Genomic DNA, 18,568 nt, shown 5'->3' with positions numbered 1-18,568 from the left:
GTGAGTCAGTTTTGCTTTGTAGTTGGAGCAGAACAGTCCATATCTGAATGCCTGCATCAGCAGACTCTGCTGCACACCAAACACATTTGCAAGGTGATTATTTCATACTCATTTGCAGCAAGGTAAGGAATGGGTGAAGGGAAAATGAAGGGGAGAAGAAGTGTGGAAGAGGAAGCAAGGCTTGCCACATCAGTCACCTGCTTTTGCTGCTGTCTCGACTCCTTGCATCACTTTTTTTGTTTTCTAATTTAAATTTTTTAGAAGCTGGAGAGCAGACAGCATGGCAGGAAGGTGGGGTAGACAATACACAGACCTTATCAGCATGAGGATGTAGAATCTCTGCTTGCTTCCTACAATGATAAACTGAGCTGGGATTATTAAATTAAGCCTAATCTATATTGATTGTGGAAAGCAAAAGTTTCTCAATTAAAGGAAGTGCTGACCCATGGCAAATGAGAATATTGTGGAGTTGGCATCTCTGTGTTCCCTGAAACACCAATGAAATTGTTGAGCAGTCAGAAACCCAGAGCATATTACAGAAGGGACCTCCTCATGTGGAATGGAAAAACCTGTTTAAAATGTTCAGGCTTTTGAAGCTCATGCAAAGGGATAAACTGGAGAACAAAGTTGTAAGAGCTGTTAGGATTGCTAACCTGGCCTTCTGAGCACAGCTACTAATTTTATTGTGGGGAGGGAGGAGGAGAGGAGGGAAGAAAAAGTTTAAAATAAACAAAAAACAACAAGCAAATAAACAGGTTTTTGTTGTTGCTGCCCTTGCTGGGAGTTTCTGCCCGAGCATGGACATGCAAACAGGTGATTAAGGGTTTGGCACACCTCAGGGAGGAAATATTCCAGCAGAAGTGAAGGCAGACAATGAGGAGTCAAGGGAGGAAATATCCAAAGGAAGGGGAGGTCAAAGGTTCACAAAGTGGAGCAGTGAAGCCACAGAGGTGACACTGAGGAAACACCTCAGGCGCTGCCTTGGGGCTGGGGATCCAGGCAAGCAGCACACTCTGCTCACTGGGGTCAGGAGAAGCCAAAGAGTGCAAACAGCCCCTGCCGTTTCCAGGATGATTTTCCCTCTCCCCACTTTCTGCCCAGTTCAGATTTTCTCCTCCCAGTGCTGTTACTGGCCAGGCTCCTGTTCAGACAGAGGAGCTGGGCTGAGGTCTGAGCTGGTGAAACCATCCTTGAGGAACACAGCTTTACCCCAGGAGGGTCTGAAGTAGCTTGAGCCATTTGTTTCTCTCCCTTTGCTGATGTGTTTCCTGTGGTGATAAACACAAAATCACCTGGGAGGGGCTTGAGCAGGAGAGGAGAAGGGTGGTAAATCTCACCAGGAGAGAAAACCAGTTAACATATGTGAAAATGGGAACTGGGAAGGGAAGTTTCTACTTAGTTTTACAGAGATGATGATTTTATTTAAAAATTGCATGTAGTTCCTTTTCATTTGTGGAAATCAGAAGCTGGTAGAGACTGCATGACTGGAAAGTCCTTTGGCCAATCTCATGGGTTTGGAATGTTCTTGAGGCAAGTGAAAAGAAAACAAAATGAACTTGACAGTCTTTTTGTTATTCACATTAAAGATTAGGAAGACTGGGAGTGCATTTTTGCAAGAACAAATCTTAATATTCAGGAGAGGTTTGTATAATCATGCTGAAGTCAAGAAAAGTTGGTTTAAAAGGAAGCAGAGTTGATGGAACACAAAACTGTGGGTATTTTGTGCTCTGCTTTCATTCTGAAATGCTCTTGAGGTGCTTTTTGCCTCACAATGGGCAGTGTGCACAGGTTGCCTGTGGTGGTTGTTCTCTGAAGGCTGTTTCTGCTTTGCAGGGGTTTAGGTGGAGAGCTGATGAGACCAGCTGGTAAGTACAGGCTGGGCTGGGACAGCCCCGAGGGGCTCAGAGGAGTTTGGCTGTTGTTGTTGTGTTTCCAGTTTGTTTTGCGTGTGCTGTGTTGAATGTGTAAGTGAAGTCTGCACAGTAATTAAGAAAAGATGAACTTTGGAGGCCAAACATCAGATGGGTGCAGCAGGACATGGGGTGTCAATAATAACCAATGCACTTGGAATAACTCTGTGTAAGAGCTGGAGATGGTTCTGGGCTCTGTGTCACACTGTGTCCTTCTGCTGTTGCACACAGTGAAGTTTTTTCAGGGTTGAACTGTCTTCTTTCAGTGATTTACTCCATTCCTCTCCAGAAGAGATACAATCTGCACTTTTAGACAGAAGCCATGGTGGAAATCATGATTTTATCATAACACATGTGTGCACAGAAGTGAAGCACAAAGACCATATAAACAACAGTCAGTGGGGAGTGTGGCACCACAGGAAAGATGGATTTGGAAGATGGTTGTGAGCTGAAAAAAGGAAGGGTGTTGCAGGAAGAGGTAGGCTGGGTGGATGAGGAAATGATGCCAACTTGGTTTCCTGCTTGTGAGCTGAATGAAGGAGGTGCTGCAGAGCAGATTCCAGCTTGGAAGCTCTGAAACCATCCAGACCTCGTGGGTGAAACAGCTCCAGCACTGAGGTGGAAGAGAAGGGGGATTTGAGTGAGATTTGACACAAAAATGCGAGCTGAAGGAATAGGTTTTTGTGATATGTTTTAGCTTTTAAGCAGCTGAACGTTTTATGGTTTTGGAGAAATACAAATGGCAGTATTTTGGCATGATAGGAGTGTGTAGGTGGAATGAGAGAAGAATTGAAAATGTTCCACAAATTGCCTGCATGTCTAATGAAGATGATGGTCTCAACCACAAGAGAGCACAAAGAAGTGCAGAGAGCTAAGGAGGAACCCCAAGAGACTTGGGTTTAGTCACATTGCACTTGCCTGTGAATAAATATTAGCACAGAGAAGCTGACATGGTACTGAGAGGATTCTGTGTGGCATTGCCATGGTGAGGAGTGAGTTCAGGAGTAGATTTGGAGCCCAGTAAGGTGATTATAAATGGAGGTGATGAGCTGTGTACAGAGCCCAGAGGAAGAGTCAAAAATCAGGTTGTGGGAGGAGAGGAAAACAAAACAATGGCATTATTTTATATTGCACCTTCTTCTGTCCTTTCTCTCCTCTCCACCAACCCTAAAGCAACCAGGCAGTGACATGGAGCTGGACCAATCTCATTTATTTGAGCTGAACCTCAGGAGGTGAAAGATAATGGTATTCCCCCAGTGCTGAGTGTTCATTTGAGCAATACATTCAATCTGTTGGACAGAAAATTTGCAGTGTTTACTGTGCTAATCTCCATTCCCCAAAAAAGCCTCAAAACATTTTAAAAAAATATCATTCTCAAAGTGGGTTTGTAAGCAGTACAACTCTCTTAAGTTCAAAGATGAAATTTGCAGTTTACTGTGCTAATCTCCATTCCCCAAAAAAGCCTCAAAACCTTTTAAAAAAATACAATTCTCAAAGTGGGTTTGTAAGCATTAGAACTCTAATAAGTTCATAGATTAAAAATAATAAGGGCTTTATTATGAAAAGGATGTGCTCATATACTCCAAGTATCAAAGGAAATAAAGTTGCATCCAGTTTCATAGCTCCCAGCTGTGTGCAGTGAACAAATGCCACTCCTTGGAGGTTCAAAAACAATGTGAATAAGAGGTAGGAAAACCTGTCATGTATATTTGAATAGTTTTTAGTGGCTGTAGTATTATCCTTGTCTCAGTTGTTTACTGTCAGTGATGCTACACTGCCATTTCTAGGCTGTAGAACAAAAAAACAGAGGCTGATATGTGTGTGCACACCTTGAATGGCAGAGGGGGAAAACGTCCCCCCAAACAAGGGATTTGCAGAACTGATGGGAGTAACTCATGTCAGAAGACAGTTACTGCATCGTAGTGATTTCTGTGCAAATGTCATTTCCTTCCAGTTTTTAATTTCCCTTAGTTTGAATATCTATTTGCAAATATTCTTAAAATTAATGCTGATGTAACTTCCTGTGCTTGTCTCTTCAAAATCGCTATAATTTCTCTTTTCTGGGAGGTATTGATCTTGTTATCAAACTTACTTTCTTACAGTCTGCACTTTAATTGAGAAGTTGTCACTATCAAAAATGCCATTTAGAGGAGATCCAATAATTGGTGAGTCCTATTTTAAATAACCTTCCATGACTGTGGTAACTGTTTACTAAATTAAAGTATTAAGAAACTATGCATTTCAAAATTAATGGGGTCAGCTGGTCTAACACATTTTAAAAAATTCCAAAAATATAGACAAATACTGCAGCAGATGCTGATGCAATTTGAAGATTTGGTTTTTAGCTGTTGACAATAAATAAATGTGCAGTCCTCAGCATCACCAGGCATTGGGGGGGTCACTGTGGACATGGTAATTCAGACTGGAGCACCTCTACTGGGAGTCACAGCCTTGTTCAGGTTGGAAAACCAAGGATACAGGTTGATCTGTGTAGTTGCTGCTCTATGGAAAAATTAAATAGAGAATATTGAAGTTCAGAAAGTAAGAAAAGTTCAAGCTGTTTGTGTTCCTTGCTGTTGCAGGTGGTTGGCAGTGGTTGATAAATGACAGCCTAAGACATCTCACTCTTGTTTCCAGTGCTGCACGACAGCATATAAAGGTACAAGAATTTCTCCTCCTTCACGTGGTCACATGAAATACAAAATTAGAAATTTTAGAAATTAGAAATTAGAAATACAAAATTAGAAACTTTTGCTTTCCTTTGGTGGAATATCCATGGCATCTTATTGGTTCTTGAATGCATATTTCTTAGATGTGTGAGAAGGGGTATTTTTATAAAAGTGTATTTTGAATTCCTCCAGATTCCAGTGGGCCTTTCTGATTAATACTTGAGCAGTTATCCCAATGGTTGTTCCTGTCTGTACTTCTGGACAGGGTGATGGTGCTGGAAGCTGCTCCCTGGTGGCTCTGTGGTTTTATTTAGAAGGTGTTTTGCTTCTGTTTTGGTGTACCTGTAATATATGTGGTTTCAGAGAACTCTAGTGACAATTAACAATACTCTGGATGATGTCCACAGGTACCCTGTGAGCTTTGCTGTGAGTTACCAGAGTTATTCAGGACAAGCAGCTTAAATTTTCCATCAAACTCTGCTGCAAATCCTTTTTCTGTGCTCTCAGAGTGCTCTGATTCTGAATATTAAATCCATTGATGGATGTGCCTCATGCTGTTTTATTTACACCATCTTAACACCTCCAGTTATTCACCTTAATTTTCCCAAGAAATCCCATGGCAGTTTGATCTCTGCTGAATTATAAAGGCAATTTCTGTCTGCCCTGCTAGAGCTTACAGCCAATCTGAATTTAACACACTCTGTTCATTGTGTTAGGTGTTAGTAATAAGATAAAAAGACATTCCAGGTATCTCACACCTCATCTTTTAAAGCTTTCCTTGGGAGACAGAGGAGAATGGAGTTATATCCAAATTACTGAAGGAAATTTAAAAAAGAAATTTGAATTCTTAGGATATTCTTTTGGTATTAACATTTTATTCAAAGTGCTGCTATGTCTTATAACTGGAACTTCTAAATGAAAAGCTTAAAAAGAATTAATTATCGGCCATAGAGAATTTTAACTTGTTTGGTAAACATCACCTAAAGCCAAACAAAGTAAATGGCAATTCTCACTTATTTCTGCTTCTGTTTTAGAGAGAAATAATTGTAAGGGCAATGCTTAAGATGTTGCAAAGTAATCTTTTTTTTCCTATCATACAGTATTCTCTTCCAGTTTAACTTCCTACATTTAAGGTGAAAACCATTTCATTTAGAAAGTGAAATATCTGAGCAGTCTGGTCTGGTCCCAGGCATCCCTGCCCATGGCAGAGCTTGGATAATTTGGCCTTTAAAGGTCCCTGATCTACAGCAGTTGGATAATTCTGCATATTTTGCTACTGTTATCCCTGTGGTAGATAGAATATTGTTTAGGTGAGTGCTGGTTTGCTTTCCTTGGTTTTGCATAGAGAACTTGTCTGAGGTGTCTTTGAGGGCAGAATGAATCAGCTGGGCAGGATTTCTGTGTTACAGATGAGATTTCTTGTTCCTGGAGAACATGAGTGTTAATAGATATTGTTGCTGTTAACATGAAGTGAACAATCCATAGCTTTTGTGTGCTTTCACATTTATTATAATTTTGGGTAACATTATATTATCAACTGAAAAGTATAATTCAGCCATAAATTCTATTATATGATGTATTCTATTAAATTGTATTCTATTGCATATTCTATTCTGTGCTTTCTGAAATAGCAGCTGAGTTATTTTGTGTTCTGTATCAGTGACTGAAACGTCTCTAAAAATGAGGAGGCTCAGTTATGATGCACAACCATTTATCCTTTTTTAAGCCAGTTAAGATTAGGGCACAAAGCCTGTGATTCTGGATCTTTGGGATTCTTTGTTTATAACCCTCAGCCCATGTTCTTTTCTGTGTCTCCTTTCTGTAGCTCCCTGGGGAAATAGGGTTTGTTTCCTGTCAATCTGACATCAGTATATGGATATATATGAAATAAGGTGGAATAATGACTTGTGTGCTTTGTGGTGCTGTGTCATCCTGGAGGTCTTTCATCTGAACTGAAAATACATTTCATACATTACTGTTCTTGTTTTAAATGCTAATTTACCTTACTGGTCATATTGAAGGAATAAGATTAAAATCTTTTTTTTCCTTACATAAGTTTCCTTGCTAAATCACTATTGAGAATAAATAACAAGAAAGAAAATGCCAGTATCTGAAAAGATTTTTTTTTTAAATCCACCTTATTTTTCCTTTAAAATTTTAAGATATGAAGTGATTAAATGCATTTCTGTGCCTTTGTTGCAGGAGTCTGCAGTGTCTGCACTGGCTGCTCTGTGCAATGAATTTTACATCAACGAGAGGGGAGAAGCTGATCCAGCTCTGCAGGGTAATGATTCATGTTTAACACAGAGGCACAGAGTGCTGGGCTGGACAAAACTCGTACTTTGGAGGGATTGAACAGAGCAAGGAGGGGCAGCACTGGGTTTAAAACAACTTCAAATTCTTCAGGAAAAAATAACTGGCAGCTGAAAGTTGTCTGAAAAATGACAACTGGAATTGTAGGAAATGTTTCATTTCCTCTGTAAATGCTGGCTTTAGACTGGAGATGAGCAGAAGGTACCACAATAATGAGGCAAATTTATCTTACTTTTCTGTTCCATACTGTAAAACAAAAAACCAATGATTATGCATTTCTAAAATCCCAAGTTTTAACAAAGTGAATCTTTTCCACATCCTATTTTAATAAACTCTGCCAGAGATCATGGCTGATTTACAGGAGAATTGCTAAAGGATAAGGAAAGGATAGAAAAGGACAGCCAGAGCTCTGGTAAATGTGCATGTGTTTGTTTTTGGATCAGCAGGACAGAAGGAGGCTTAAACTTCTCTTAGGGCTGTATGAATCAGCATCTTTATTTATACTGCTTTTCTTGTACCTGTCTTCTTTTCAGGGATCAGATTGTATCATGTCCATCAGAGACAAATTGCTGGGTTGCACAGATAAATATTTTCAGAATAACAACATTTATATTTTTGTTTTTCTAAATATGACAGCGAACTGACCTATCTTAATAAAATATTGATTTCTTTCTCTATTTCTTATCATTATTAAATCAGGTAACAAAATGCCTATTATTTATTTGTCTTAGAGATGTTCCCAAAATGATGTTGATATTGAGCATATATGTATTTTCCATGCCCCAAAGACATTAGGGCTGAACTATAAAAGCAGCCTATCCTGATTTGAAAATACTTTATGTAGTGCTAAATCTTTACATTTTTGTCAAAAAGAACACCCCAAACCAAAACAAAACAACAAACAGACAAAAAAAAACAACAAAACCCCCCTCCAAACTCCAGAATTGCCTGCTGGAGTTTGGCCCTGCCTGCCAGATGCTTTGTGGGCAGCATGGGAAGATGTGATCTGGTCCCAAGGCAGATAAAATCCCCACAAGCTCAGGAAAGGTTCATGTGTAAAACCAGAATGTGCTGGGCAGGAGGAGGCAATGCTGAGTCAAAGCAAATAAACTAAAAACGAGTTGAAAAGGTGACAGGGCAAATTTTATGTAAGGATGAAGTTTCAAGTTTCTGTAAAAGTGGAAACTGGAAAACTCAGGCAGGTGCCCAAGTCAGGAAGGAGAAGGGATCTACTGGAAGTACAGGCTGCAGATGTTGTTGCTTTATTCATTTAGAATCCTCATATTTTTTTTCCTGGATTTGAGGTTTACTTTTCATCTGCCTTGTGCTTGGAGGGACCATGGCAGTGTGGCTGTGATGGTCTAGGGACACAGTTAGGTTCAAATTTGTACATACAGATAAAATTTCTCATGGGATTTTCTGAAGTAGAATTGTGAATTGACAATTTTTCTGTTCTAGAAAACTCTCTGGTCAGCTCTATCTTGAGTACCCTTTTATTTGGCCTTGGCTGCACTGGACCCTGCTCCACACATGATAACAGAAGTGGCATTACACATGCAAACATCTTTCAAAAAACAACAAAAAACCAGTTTATTTTCTCTGTACCCATAAAACTTACAAATTTCATGCCTGTCTGTTGTGGGATTTAAATCCAGTAGTAAAAGTCCTCCCAGAGTGTGTGATGGATGTGGAAGATGCAGCAGGAGACATTCAGCACAGTGCAGGTGCCTTAGATAAGTCAGTTAAAGCAGGTCTGGACATGACCAAGGGCATTAGGGGAAAAAACCAAAAACTTTTGGTAAAATTGAACCAGAGTTTCAGTGTGGCTTGATGGTTAAAATGAAAACCCCAATCAAGGGTGCTTTAGCAGATTGACATTCTGAATCTGTCCTTATAAGGCTGCAGTTTTATTGAATCACTACTTTCCCTCTGTTTGTTTGGACCTTCTCTTAGTGTTTTCCTGTCTTAGAGTGTTCTGGTTTGGTTTTGCTGACTTTCTCTTTTAATATCCTTCAGGGTGGGTTGTGTGGAATTAATATTGCAGACACTTCATAGGCCCTGTTGGTTTATGAAGCTGAAGGCTCTGAGAAGAATATTAACATTTGCATTACACTTTCCACCATAATTACTGAGTGGTTATAAGTAAAGAGCTGGTTTTGTCTCATTGCTGTGTCATTTGGCTAAAATGTCAATTTTAAATTTGCATCACTCAGAGTGGAGACTGTCACAGCCTCACTGTCCAAGATCTCGCTGTCACAGCAAACACTGCATCTTCCTCTGGCCTCAGGACTCCTAACACCCTGGTGGTTTGGAGAGTCTGAAATAAATGTGCTTATCTGGAGGTGTTGCTCACCTCTGGCCAGGGAGCTGGGCTGCTGATGGGAGGGACAAGCTGGGGCCTGTCCTTTGCATTGGGGTTTAAAAAACCAGTCAGGAATTATGATGAATGGGGAGTTTCTTATGGCAACTCTTCTTTCTTCCTCTAGCAAATATTGCTCAACCATTCAAACCTTAGATTACAGTAAGCACTGGCACAATTATGTAATCTTCCCAGAATCTCTGGTTCTTCTTCTTGGAGGATTAAAAAGTGTCTGTGCAGTAAGGGGATTTATGAGACCACCTTGCTCCTGTCTGAATCAGAGCTGTGTTTATTGCAGCTGGCTTGGAGAAGCTTTTCTGGAGTGCTTTGGTTTTCTCTGCATTTTACAGGAGAGTTTAATGTGCAAAATTGGGTAAAGGAAGTATTGGCTGTAAGTCTGAGATAAAGGCTGCAGCAGCAATGTGAACCTGTTCCTGAATTTTCCTATTTTTATTTTTCCATACACCCTCATTTTCTCCTTGATATAATTTTACATGTTTGCTGAGGCTCCTTTTTCCATGCCCAGCTGGGTTTATTCTGTGTTTATTCTTTTGCCTTTTGACTCTGCTGCTGTTTGTAGGGTCACTGTCCCCACTGTGTCCTGTGCCAGCACACAGAACCAAATGGAAAATTTCCTCCTGAGCTTTCTCCTCCAAAACACCCAACTTCATTTATGAAACATGATCTGAAATTATCTCACTGTTTAGTTATGATCTGTGTGTGTGCTAAAGCAGGACTCCAATCAGGAGTTTTCTGAGGGAAAACTGTTAAAATAACTGGTATTTACAAACCTGGGGATCTCCTGCCTAACACAGAACACTCACCCAATGATAGAAAATGGAGACCTATAAATATAAAAAGAACTTGCTCCCCTGTGCTTAGCCAGAAATTTGTGCTTATACTTATTAGTTGGATGTCTAAAACTTGATAACTCTTTGAGAAGTTTGTCTTTTCTCTCTCTGAAGTAATAGGCTTAGTATAAATACAAAGTCAGATTTTTAGACAGAAAATATGTATTAATTCATGTAAAAGTGAACATCTTAAAATTTTTATCCTTTTCCTGTAGAAAATTAAGATACTCAACATTTTAGTTTAGCAAATTACAAAATGTTCCAGCTGCTTTGTTCAGGGGATATTTTCCTTATGTTCTTTCCTTGGCCAAATATGAAATTCTAATGATGTGGTGCTTGCTTTTCACTCTGCAATTGTATTTTTTCCAGATGAGCTGGTGACACAGTACGTTTCAGAACTACAAAACACAGAGGAAATGATTCGTTGTGGCTTTTCACGAGCTCTTGGGGCCCTTCCAAGATTTCTGCTGAAGGGCAGGCTCCAGCAGGTGAGAAAACAGGATCATTGGAGTGAATGAGTGAAACCTGTGACAGTAATCAAATTAATAATAATGATCATAATTAAAGGTCTTTGTCAAAGGGGTTCGAATGCTAATGCACAGAAAATCATCATGAGTTGAGTTTGCCATAGTTTCTGATAATTAATGTTTAGTCCTGCTTTAGTGGTGTTAATGGAAAGCCAGAGGCTGAATGAACCCTTTGCTATGGGATACTGGTGCAAGGGAGGAGAGAAGAGAGAGGGCAAGAGAGATTTACTACAGGGATTGAACTGAAACCCCTGGAGAAACTGAGATATGAGAAGCCACAAAGTGAAATAGAAATGTAGATTTAGAATATAGATCTTAGCTTTTAGTAGAAACTTGTGCCTAAGTGCCTTGGGGATCTGAAAAGCTGCAGCAGAGAGCAGAGGCCTTTTTGCCCTTAGGCACAATTCTACCATAGAAATGGTATTTCCATAAGGTTACCCTGCCCCAGACAGGATGCAAACTTAGCCTGTTGTTCACATTTTTTAGATATATTGTTCCCATAAACAAGAAGAACTGATAGAAATGCATATGAATTTCTGAGTTATATTCTGATGATGTTGTGTTAAAGCTTACAGGCCTCTCCTGGTGACAATCCAAACTCTGCTGCCTGCTTGGTTCTTCATACAGGATTGAACTCATTTTACTATGATATCTAAATTTAATATAGTAAAAGATTCTTTGGGTTTATATATCTCAATCTTTGTGTTTTTTCAGGTTTTGGAAGGTCTAAAAAAAGTTACAATAATTTCCCCTGAAGATGTGAGCTTTGCTGAAGCCAGGAGAGATGCCTTAATAGCAATTGCAAAGTATGTTTCTCACCCCTGCTTGTGTCTTAATTTTAAATCTTTCTGTAGAAGCTTTCTCCATTCTGCTGGGAGCTGGGAGCATGAGTCTTAAAATCTCTTACACACATCTTGACTGCATATGCATTACTCAGTTTATTTTTAATTCAGGTAATTACCACACACCTGACTCTGGACTTCAGCTCTGATAGTGCTGTCAGGTTTTTATCAGTTAACTGACTACCTAGAGTGTATTTTAGTGTTTACCTTTCTCATGGGCTGCAATTTAATGAGCTTTACTGAGGAGGAAGAATATAGGTTTTTCCACAATCTTAAAAAGATTGAATTGATTTAAAGAAATTGTGCCTTTTATTTAAAGCAATATTTTCTATGTTGAATGTCACAGTGCAGTTAATAGTGTACATTAATATTTTATGCTCTGAAACTGTTACACTGCTAAAAACCCTGTGTCTTCAAGATAAAGAAGTTTAATATCAGGTTCAATGCACATTGTGGTGGCCATTTGCACTTCTTGGTGACTTCGTTTTAAGGAGAGTTCAGGGACTGACAGATACTGAAGCAAGTTCATTTTTGTAGTGTTATAGATCTGAAAGCTTTTCTGGAGTACTTTGATTTCCTCTACATTTTATAGGAGAGTTTAATGTGAAAAAACAGGTAAAGGAAGTAAAGCAACCTAATTCCCTGCTGAGATCTTAACTTTTCCAGTGTTCCTTTGAACCCAAACACTGCTCAGAGCTCCTGATGTCAAATTCAGCACAGAAAGATTCCTCATTCCATCTCTAATGGACATCACAGCTGTTCGCAATTTTATTAACCAACATAACAAAGCTTGCTCTCAATTGCCTCCCATCCCTTCTTTTCCTCTTTATTTTGAAGGGTTTGCCAGACAGTGGGTGTGAAGGGAGATGGATCCCAGCAGGAGTTTGTGTGCAGGGCTAACGTTGATCAGATTTATGCCACGCTGCTCACCGGCGTCACCGACTACACCACCGACAGCCGCGGCGACGTTGGAGGATGGTAAGGTGGGGGCAAATCCAGGCCAGCTTTGGTGTCCAATGAAAAGCTGATGTGTTTTTAAAACCTCGTAGAAACAAGAGCTCCAAGCTTTTGGAGATTTGAGATTTTGGAGATTTGAGCCTAGGCAGGAATTAGGAATGCACAAGAGGAAGAGAAGTGGAAAGTGAAAGGTGAAGCCTGACAAGTTTTGGTTGTCCTTGCTCAAAAATTTGGAATATGGGGATTGATATGTTCAAAACTGAATTTAGACCTTTTTCTGGTTCTGTGGGTGGCATTAGTTCTTCTTAGTAAATACCAGGAATGTATTCAGTTGCAAAACAGGGATTTAAAGCATTATTTCTCTTTATTTGAAACAACACATTTGGTCCTGCCTGATCTCTCCTGCTGCACGTTGCTGTTGTGGGGATTTTTTGCCAGGAGAGGGAGCAGCTGCATAACATGTTGAGAGGGATAAAAACTCTCAATTGTGCTGCAGCATCACCAAATCTTTTGTAAGTGTAGGGTTTCAATGATTTCAGATATGGAACTGCAAGAATAAATCATAAATCTATAGGAATATGTCTGCTGATGGGAAATCTGTAGCAGAGGTAGATTAATAAAATTAGTAAACTTAATAAAATTAATAAGATCTTAGTAATACTAAGTCTATAGCAGCCTTATTTTCATGGCATTCCTCAGTCTTCAAGGTCCCCCTAATATACAAAGAAGATTCAGTGTGTGACATTGCATTCCTCTGAATGCTCTGTATTCCTTCAGTGACAGTGATCTGGAAAGGCAGATTTCAAATTTCAAAATTCCTGACTGTAGAGGCTCGTGTCCTTCTTTGGGTTTGTGTTTCATTTCCAAAGCTCTAACTGGGGATGTGTCAGCATTTACTGATTGGAAGTTCCTGAGCTTTGAATGAGAGAGATCATGAAGAGTTCATGTTATTCATGCCATCCTGTAGAATTACACAGCACAGGAATATGGGTCTTACAAACCAAACATTCTCCTGTCAGGATGCTTTTCTGCACCTGTTTATGAGCAAAACATGCCCAGCCTGAAGTAGGACTTGTTAATAAAAAACATTAAATTATCCTAATTCAGGAACAAGTCCAGTATCTGCAGATTTAAAATACTTTTGATGCTGTGTGGAAGCCTCAGGGCAGTAACACCCAGTAGAGAGAAGCCATGAACTCTGTAAATAAATGTGATAGAGTAATTTTAATTGTCTTTTATTTATTAGCAGTTGATTTTGAGTAAAATGCTGGTTTTGAAAAGGCCACTTCATTTTATTGTCTGAATCCATAATTTTAATTTGAAACGTGCAGGTATATGTTGCTTTTAGAGATGAAGAATCAGCCTTGGCTGATTATTTTAGATATGAAGAATCAGTCTTGTTTTTAGCTGTGGATGATAGATGATGGTGCTTTTGTATGGTAAGGAAGTGGTAAAATGCATGTATTTGACCTGTCTGGGCACTGCATGGATTATCTCAGGGTACAGAGATTTGTGTGTACAGAGATTTGTGTTCAGATTCAAAAGTGCTTTGAGCACCAGATACTTTTTTTTTTTTTGAACTTCTTTGGGCAATTCCAGCCACAATCAAGTTAAGAAACACGTAAATCAGAGGGGGAAGGGGGATCCTTTCTCATGGCAAACTCTTGGCTGCTGAAGGTTCTGTGGCCTCTCTAAGATCAGTGCTTTCTCATTCTGTTTCTTCTAAACCAGGGAATAAGATGGAAAGATATGGAGAGAAATGCTGTTTCTCTGGAGAGACTTTGTCTTTTTTGTGTAATTTTTGTCTTTCTTTCATAGAGTCGTGGGAAAGTTTCACCAACTTTACTCTGCATATGCAAACTTTACCTTCCTTTTGACAGATTGTTTGCTGGGACATGTCTGATCTGTCTACAGGAGGTAGACATGAATATCTAAGTCAGATATGATACAAAAAACTAGTAAAACATAACCTTGATGAAAGACTGCCAGACTTGTTTTAAGCTGCTTTGGAAAAAATGATGTAATTTACCTTTTTTACCATTATAACAAATGTCCCACCCAGTTTTAGATTGCACCTGCAACTATTTTCAAGTTGTTTTGGAAACCAGCAAGAGGAGTATTTCTTCTCATAGAAGGCTGCTGGGTCTTTTCAAATAGTTTTTTATCCTTTTTAAAAAAATTATTACTGAGAAAGGATGACATTACTCTGAGTTAGCAATGTGGTGAACGTGCTGGGCCTGGTCTTGTGCAGGGTCATGTCACCCACTGAAGTATTGCCTTGTCTTCAGTTTTTTAAAAACCCATGGATTGACAAGACATGGTTTAAAACAGCCATATTGATGATTTTTAAATTAAAATTACACTTTTTAAAAAATTATATTTAGACATTTTGAAGGGAGAAGATCATTATCTAGACAAGACTCACTTCAAGCCCAATTTAGTGTTACTTTGGTCAAAATTTTCATGAAATTAATTATTGCTTAGCATAGAGATTTAAGCCACTCTGAGTCACAACTTGTTTTTAATGTTGGAAATATTAAGCTTGAAAATTTACAAGAACGTGACAGTGTTCAACATCTGACTGTCAAAGTGTGAGTTGGCCTTTTCAGAAAATAATTTCAAGCAGACAGAGCACTTAAGTTTAAATACATCTACTTGCACATGAAACATTACTAATCATTATCAGTTTTAACCTTCTTAAAATAAAGAATAAGCCTGGTGGCATCTGGCTGGAATGAAAACCAGGCTGGTGAGGCAGGGATGAATGTTGGACCCTCAGTGAGTTTTGTTTCACAGAATGGGACTGGGGGGACACTCCTTGTCCTCCCAAAGTATGGGAGATGCTCTCAGAGGTCGTTGCTTTTGTTCTTGGGACTTTGTGCTGGTGTCTTCACCCAGCTGAGGGAATGGAAGGTGTGTTTATTGAAATGAGTGCTGCTGAGGCTGCTCTGATCTGCCTGTGTCCCCACAGGGTGCGTGAGGCCGCCATGACCAGCCTGATGGAGGTGACCCTGCTGCTGGTGCAGAACGAGGCAGAGCTGATCAATGCCAGCATGTACGTCGTGTTCTGCTCTGTGTTTGTCTCCTGGAGCTGCACCCAGCCCTGCAGGACACTCTGTGCTCCTCCTTTACTGAGTGGGACAGAGCTTTGACACAAGTGCATCCAGCCCCTGCAGATGGGGAGATGTTACATCTGGGAAAACCTTGTTGGGAGAGCCTGGGTGGCAATCCCACCTTGGAAATGCAGCACAGCTGTGGGATTTGGGCTAAACCTGCCCCCTCTGTGGTGCTTCCCAAAAGTGCTCACTGAAACAGAAAGCAAATCTGCTTATCCAGAGTGTCACATCATTAATTTGGAATGTGATCAGATGTGAGAATGAGCTTGGATTCGTTTCTTTGCAGAATCATTAGTAAGGAAATAAAGAAAAAGAATTTACACTGAGCTCCTGATTTTTAATTTTATGATATGGTGCTCCTAATAATAAAAGAATTAATAATAAAGTACCATTTTTAAAACATAGCTTGAGCTGCAGTAAAACTTTCCTAATCATGGTATTGATTTGTACACAGAGTAGGCCAATGATTAGGTGAACATATACATGGTTTGGGATTTAATTAAAAACCCCCAAATGCTGAAGGACACCTAGAAGGAAAATACTGGTTTCTCTAAGAACACACTGCTCACTAGTGCCCATTTTCAGAGGCTTCCTCCTGTTCAGCTGTTTATTCACAGATTATCCACATGGAACTGAGAAAAGCATTCCTGCCAGCTGGATCCCATTTTGGAAATATTCTGGGCCTTGGTGTAACTGAAGGAATTGTAGCTGGTTTTACTGTCATTAGTGGCCCTTTCTGAAGGGTTAAGGGCCTTATGGGACACAATTTTGTAGATGTGAGTTTAGTTGTGAGCATAAACCAAATAAGATGTTGTTAAAAACTAGCCAGAATTGAAGTGATTTACTTGGGATATATGAGATGGAGGAGAGACCTTGTCCTCTGTTATATGGACAGTTTTCTACTTCAAAATGTGCTTTTCTCAAAGTTCTGCTCTATTTCCATCTGAAATGTAGCAGTTCAGCCAGGCCATCAATCACTTTGTTATCTTTTTGGGTGAAGGGTGGGGCAGTATGTGTAAAAAGTGGATAAAATATTCTGTAATATTAATGTCATGCTGGTTTTTGGTTGATTGATCTGTGGAAGATAAAGCCTCGTGATTCTATCACCATCTGGGTGTCCTAAATCACTTGTGTGTTCATTCTGAAGAGTTAAACCAGAATACTTTCCTAGCAGGATCATTCTTATTCATTTAATTGAAACCATTTAAATCTAAATACACATTCTACTGCCTAAATTTTCTGATTAATTGTTTTCTTCTTTATAGCTGCAAGCAGATTATGTGCTGGTTGGCTCAACAGTCAGCTGAAAAAATAGATAAATTCCGAGCTCATGCAGGATCTGTGTTCCTTACTCTTTTGCACTTTGACCATCCTCCAGTTCCACACATCCCTCACAGAGAAGAGCTAGAGAGGATATTTCCAAGGTAAGGTATTGAAAAATGTCCTAAACCAATGAAAGTAAAAGATAAATGCATACAGTTTCACCTAAAGCAAGCAACCTGATGTAATTTTTATGGCCAGTATGTGCATGGAGGAATATTTGGTGTTGTCAGGATTTCACTAAATTGCCCTATGAATATGCATGAACATATTTTTTTCCTGAACTGGAAAACATTGGTCATAATGATAGTTTTTAATGAGTTGTATTGTTTTAACCAAGCTCTAGTTCCAGTAGTTTTCCAGGATGGACTTTCTAGTTAAAGCAAGAGTGAGAGAAACTCATTCCTGAGTGGTGATTATGATACCTGGTGGGTGTGAGGAACATCCAGCTCTGTGTTTGGGGGATCCTCAGCCTGCTGGGATCCTCTGCTCTGTCTGTGAGGCTGCTGATCACCAGCATCATCAGTGCTGGCAGGGTGTGCTGGCCTTTCCTGGGACAGGTCTGTCCTTGAGTAGCTGGTGGTGGGAGAGAGCACAGAATGAAACTGCAGAAAGAAACTTGTTTTGTGAATGTAGGCAGAAGTGCCTGGGGGAAGGAAAGTGCAGTTCAGATCTTCCCTGGATCAGAACAAGGATTTGGAGATTCCTGCACTTCACTGGCAGTGGCTGAAGCTTTGATTTGTATTTACCCAATGTGCTCAAAGACCAATCTTTGATTTGACACTTAGGTAATTCACACACCTTCCTCCCTGGTGTGGAGGAGCAATGTGGGGAGGAGAAAAGCAGTGCACCCACCCAGGATGATTCTTTCCCTTCCCCTTCCAGGTGGGAGAAGGAGACGCTGAACTGGAACGCGGCGTCGGAAGCGTTCCCTCGGATCACGCAGCTGCTGGGGCTGCCAGCCTACCAGTACCACGTGCTGCTGGGGCTCTCTGTGTCCGTGGGGGGGCTCACAGAGACCACGGTGAGACACCTCTGCCTGCACACCCAGTGCCCTTCTTGGCTTCCCTTTTATGTGTCATTCTCTTCACTTGCTCTCTGCTGGCTTTCGGCTTCTTTTTTCTGCCTCTGTCGAGGTCGGGGTTGGAGGCACTTGAGACAATAGTTCATGCTCAGGCTTAGGTGATTTTTACTGCAGTTCATTAACAAGGCACAAAAATGGATAACTGTCACTTGTTGCAAGGTCTCTTAAGGCTAAACTGTCCAATTAAGAAATGACACCTAAATTATTCTCACTTTTAACCCAAAAACTAATTGCTCAATGTCCACAATGAGGACTTTTCTCTCCAATTACAAAATACCACCCAAGAACAAGGAAGCCTTCTCCAGGGCCTCAGGTCAAATCCAGTGCTCTCCTGGGAGTCAGAGTCTGTCAGCTCTGTCTGTGAGGCTGCTGATCACCAGCATCATCGCTGCTGGCAGGGTGTGCTGGCCTTTCCTGGGACAGGTCTGTCCTTGGATCAGCTGTTGAGTCACTGGTGATGGGAGACCACTGCTTGCACACCCAGTGCCCTTCTTGGCTTTCCTTTTAAAGTGTCATTCTCTTCACTTGCTCTCTGCTGGTTTTCGGCTTCTTTTTTCTGCCTCTGTCAGGGTTGGGTTGAAGGCACTTGAGACAATAGTTCATGTTCAGGCTTAGCTGAT

At 40.2% G+C, this 18,568-nt stretch overlaps 1 protein-coding gene across 1 annotated transcript in view; it reads left to right on the top strand.

The window, feature by feature from the left end:
- TBCD (tubulin folding cofactor D) overlaps positions 1-18,568 on the top strand; it is a 125,228-nt gene that overhangs the window by 86,408 nt on the left and 20,252 nt on the right. Inside the window, exons 24-33 of the mRNA XM_036394383.2 lie at positions 1,834-1,865; positions 4,013-4,075; positions 4,493-4,569; positions 6,782-6,863; positions 10,472-10,590; positions 11,344-11,435; positions 12,309-12,449; positions 15,400-15,483; positions 16,810-16,968; positions 17,750-17,888. Of these exons, the coding sequence (XP_036250276.1) occupies positions 1,834-1,865; positions 4,013-4,075; positions 4,493-4,569; positions 6,782-6,863; positions 10,472-10,590; positions 11,344-11,435; positions 12,309-12,449; positions 15,400-15,483; positions 16,810-16,968; positions 17,750-17,888 (988 nt within the window). The remainder of the gene's footprint in view (positions 1-1,833; positions 1,866-4,012; positions 4,076-4,492; positions 4,570-6,781; positions 6,864-10,471; positions 10,591-11,343; positions 11,436-12,308; positions 12,450-15,399; positions 15,484-16,809; positions 16,969-17,749; positions 17,889-18,568) is intronic.

Source organism: Molothrus ater, chromosome 19 (genome assembly GCF_012460135.2).
Source record: "Molothrus ater isolate BHLD 08-10-18 breed brown headed cowbird chromosome 19, BPBGC_Mater_1.1, whole genome shotgun sequence".
In the NCBI taxonomy this organism is placed as follows: Eukaryota; Metazoa; Chordata; class Aves; order Passeriformes; family Icteridae; genus Molothrus; species Molothrus ater.
Note: the sequence above shows the minus strand (reverse complement) of the source record. Positions and strands in the feature narration are given on the sequence as shown.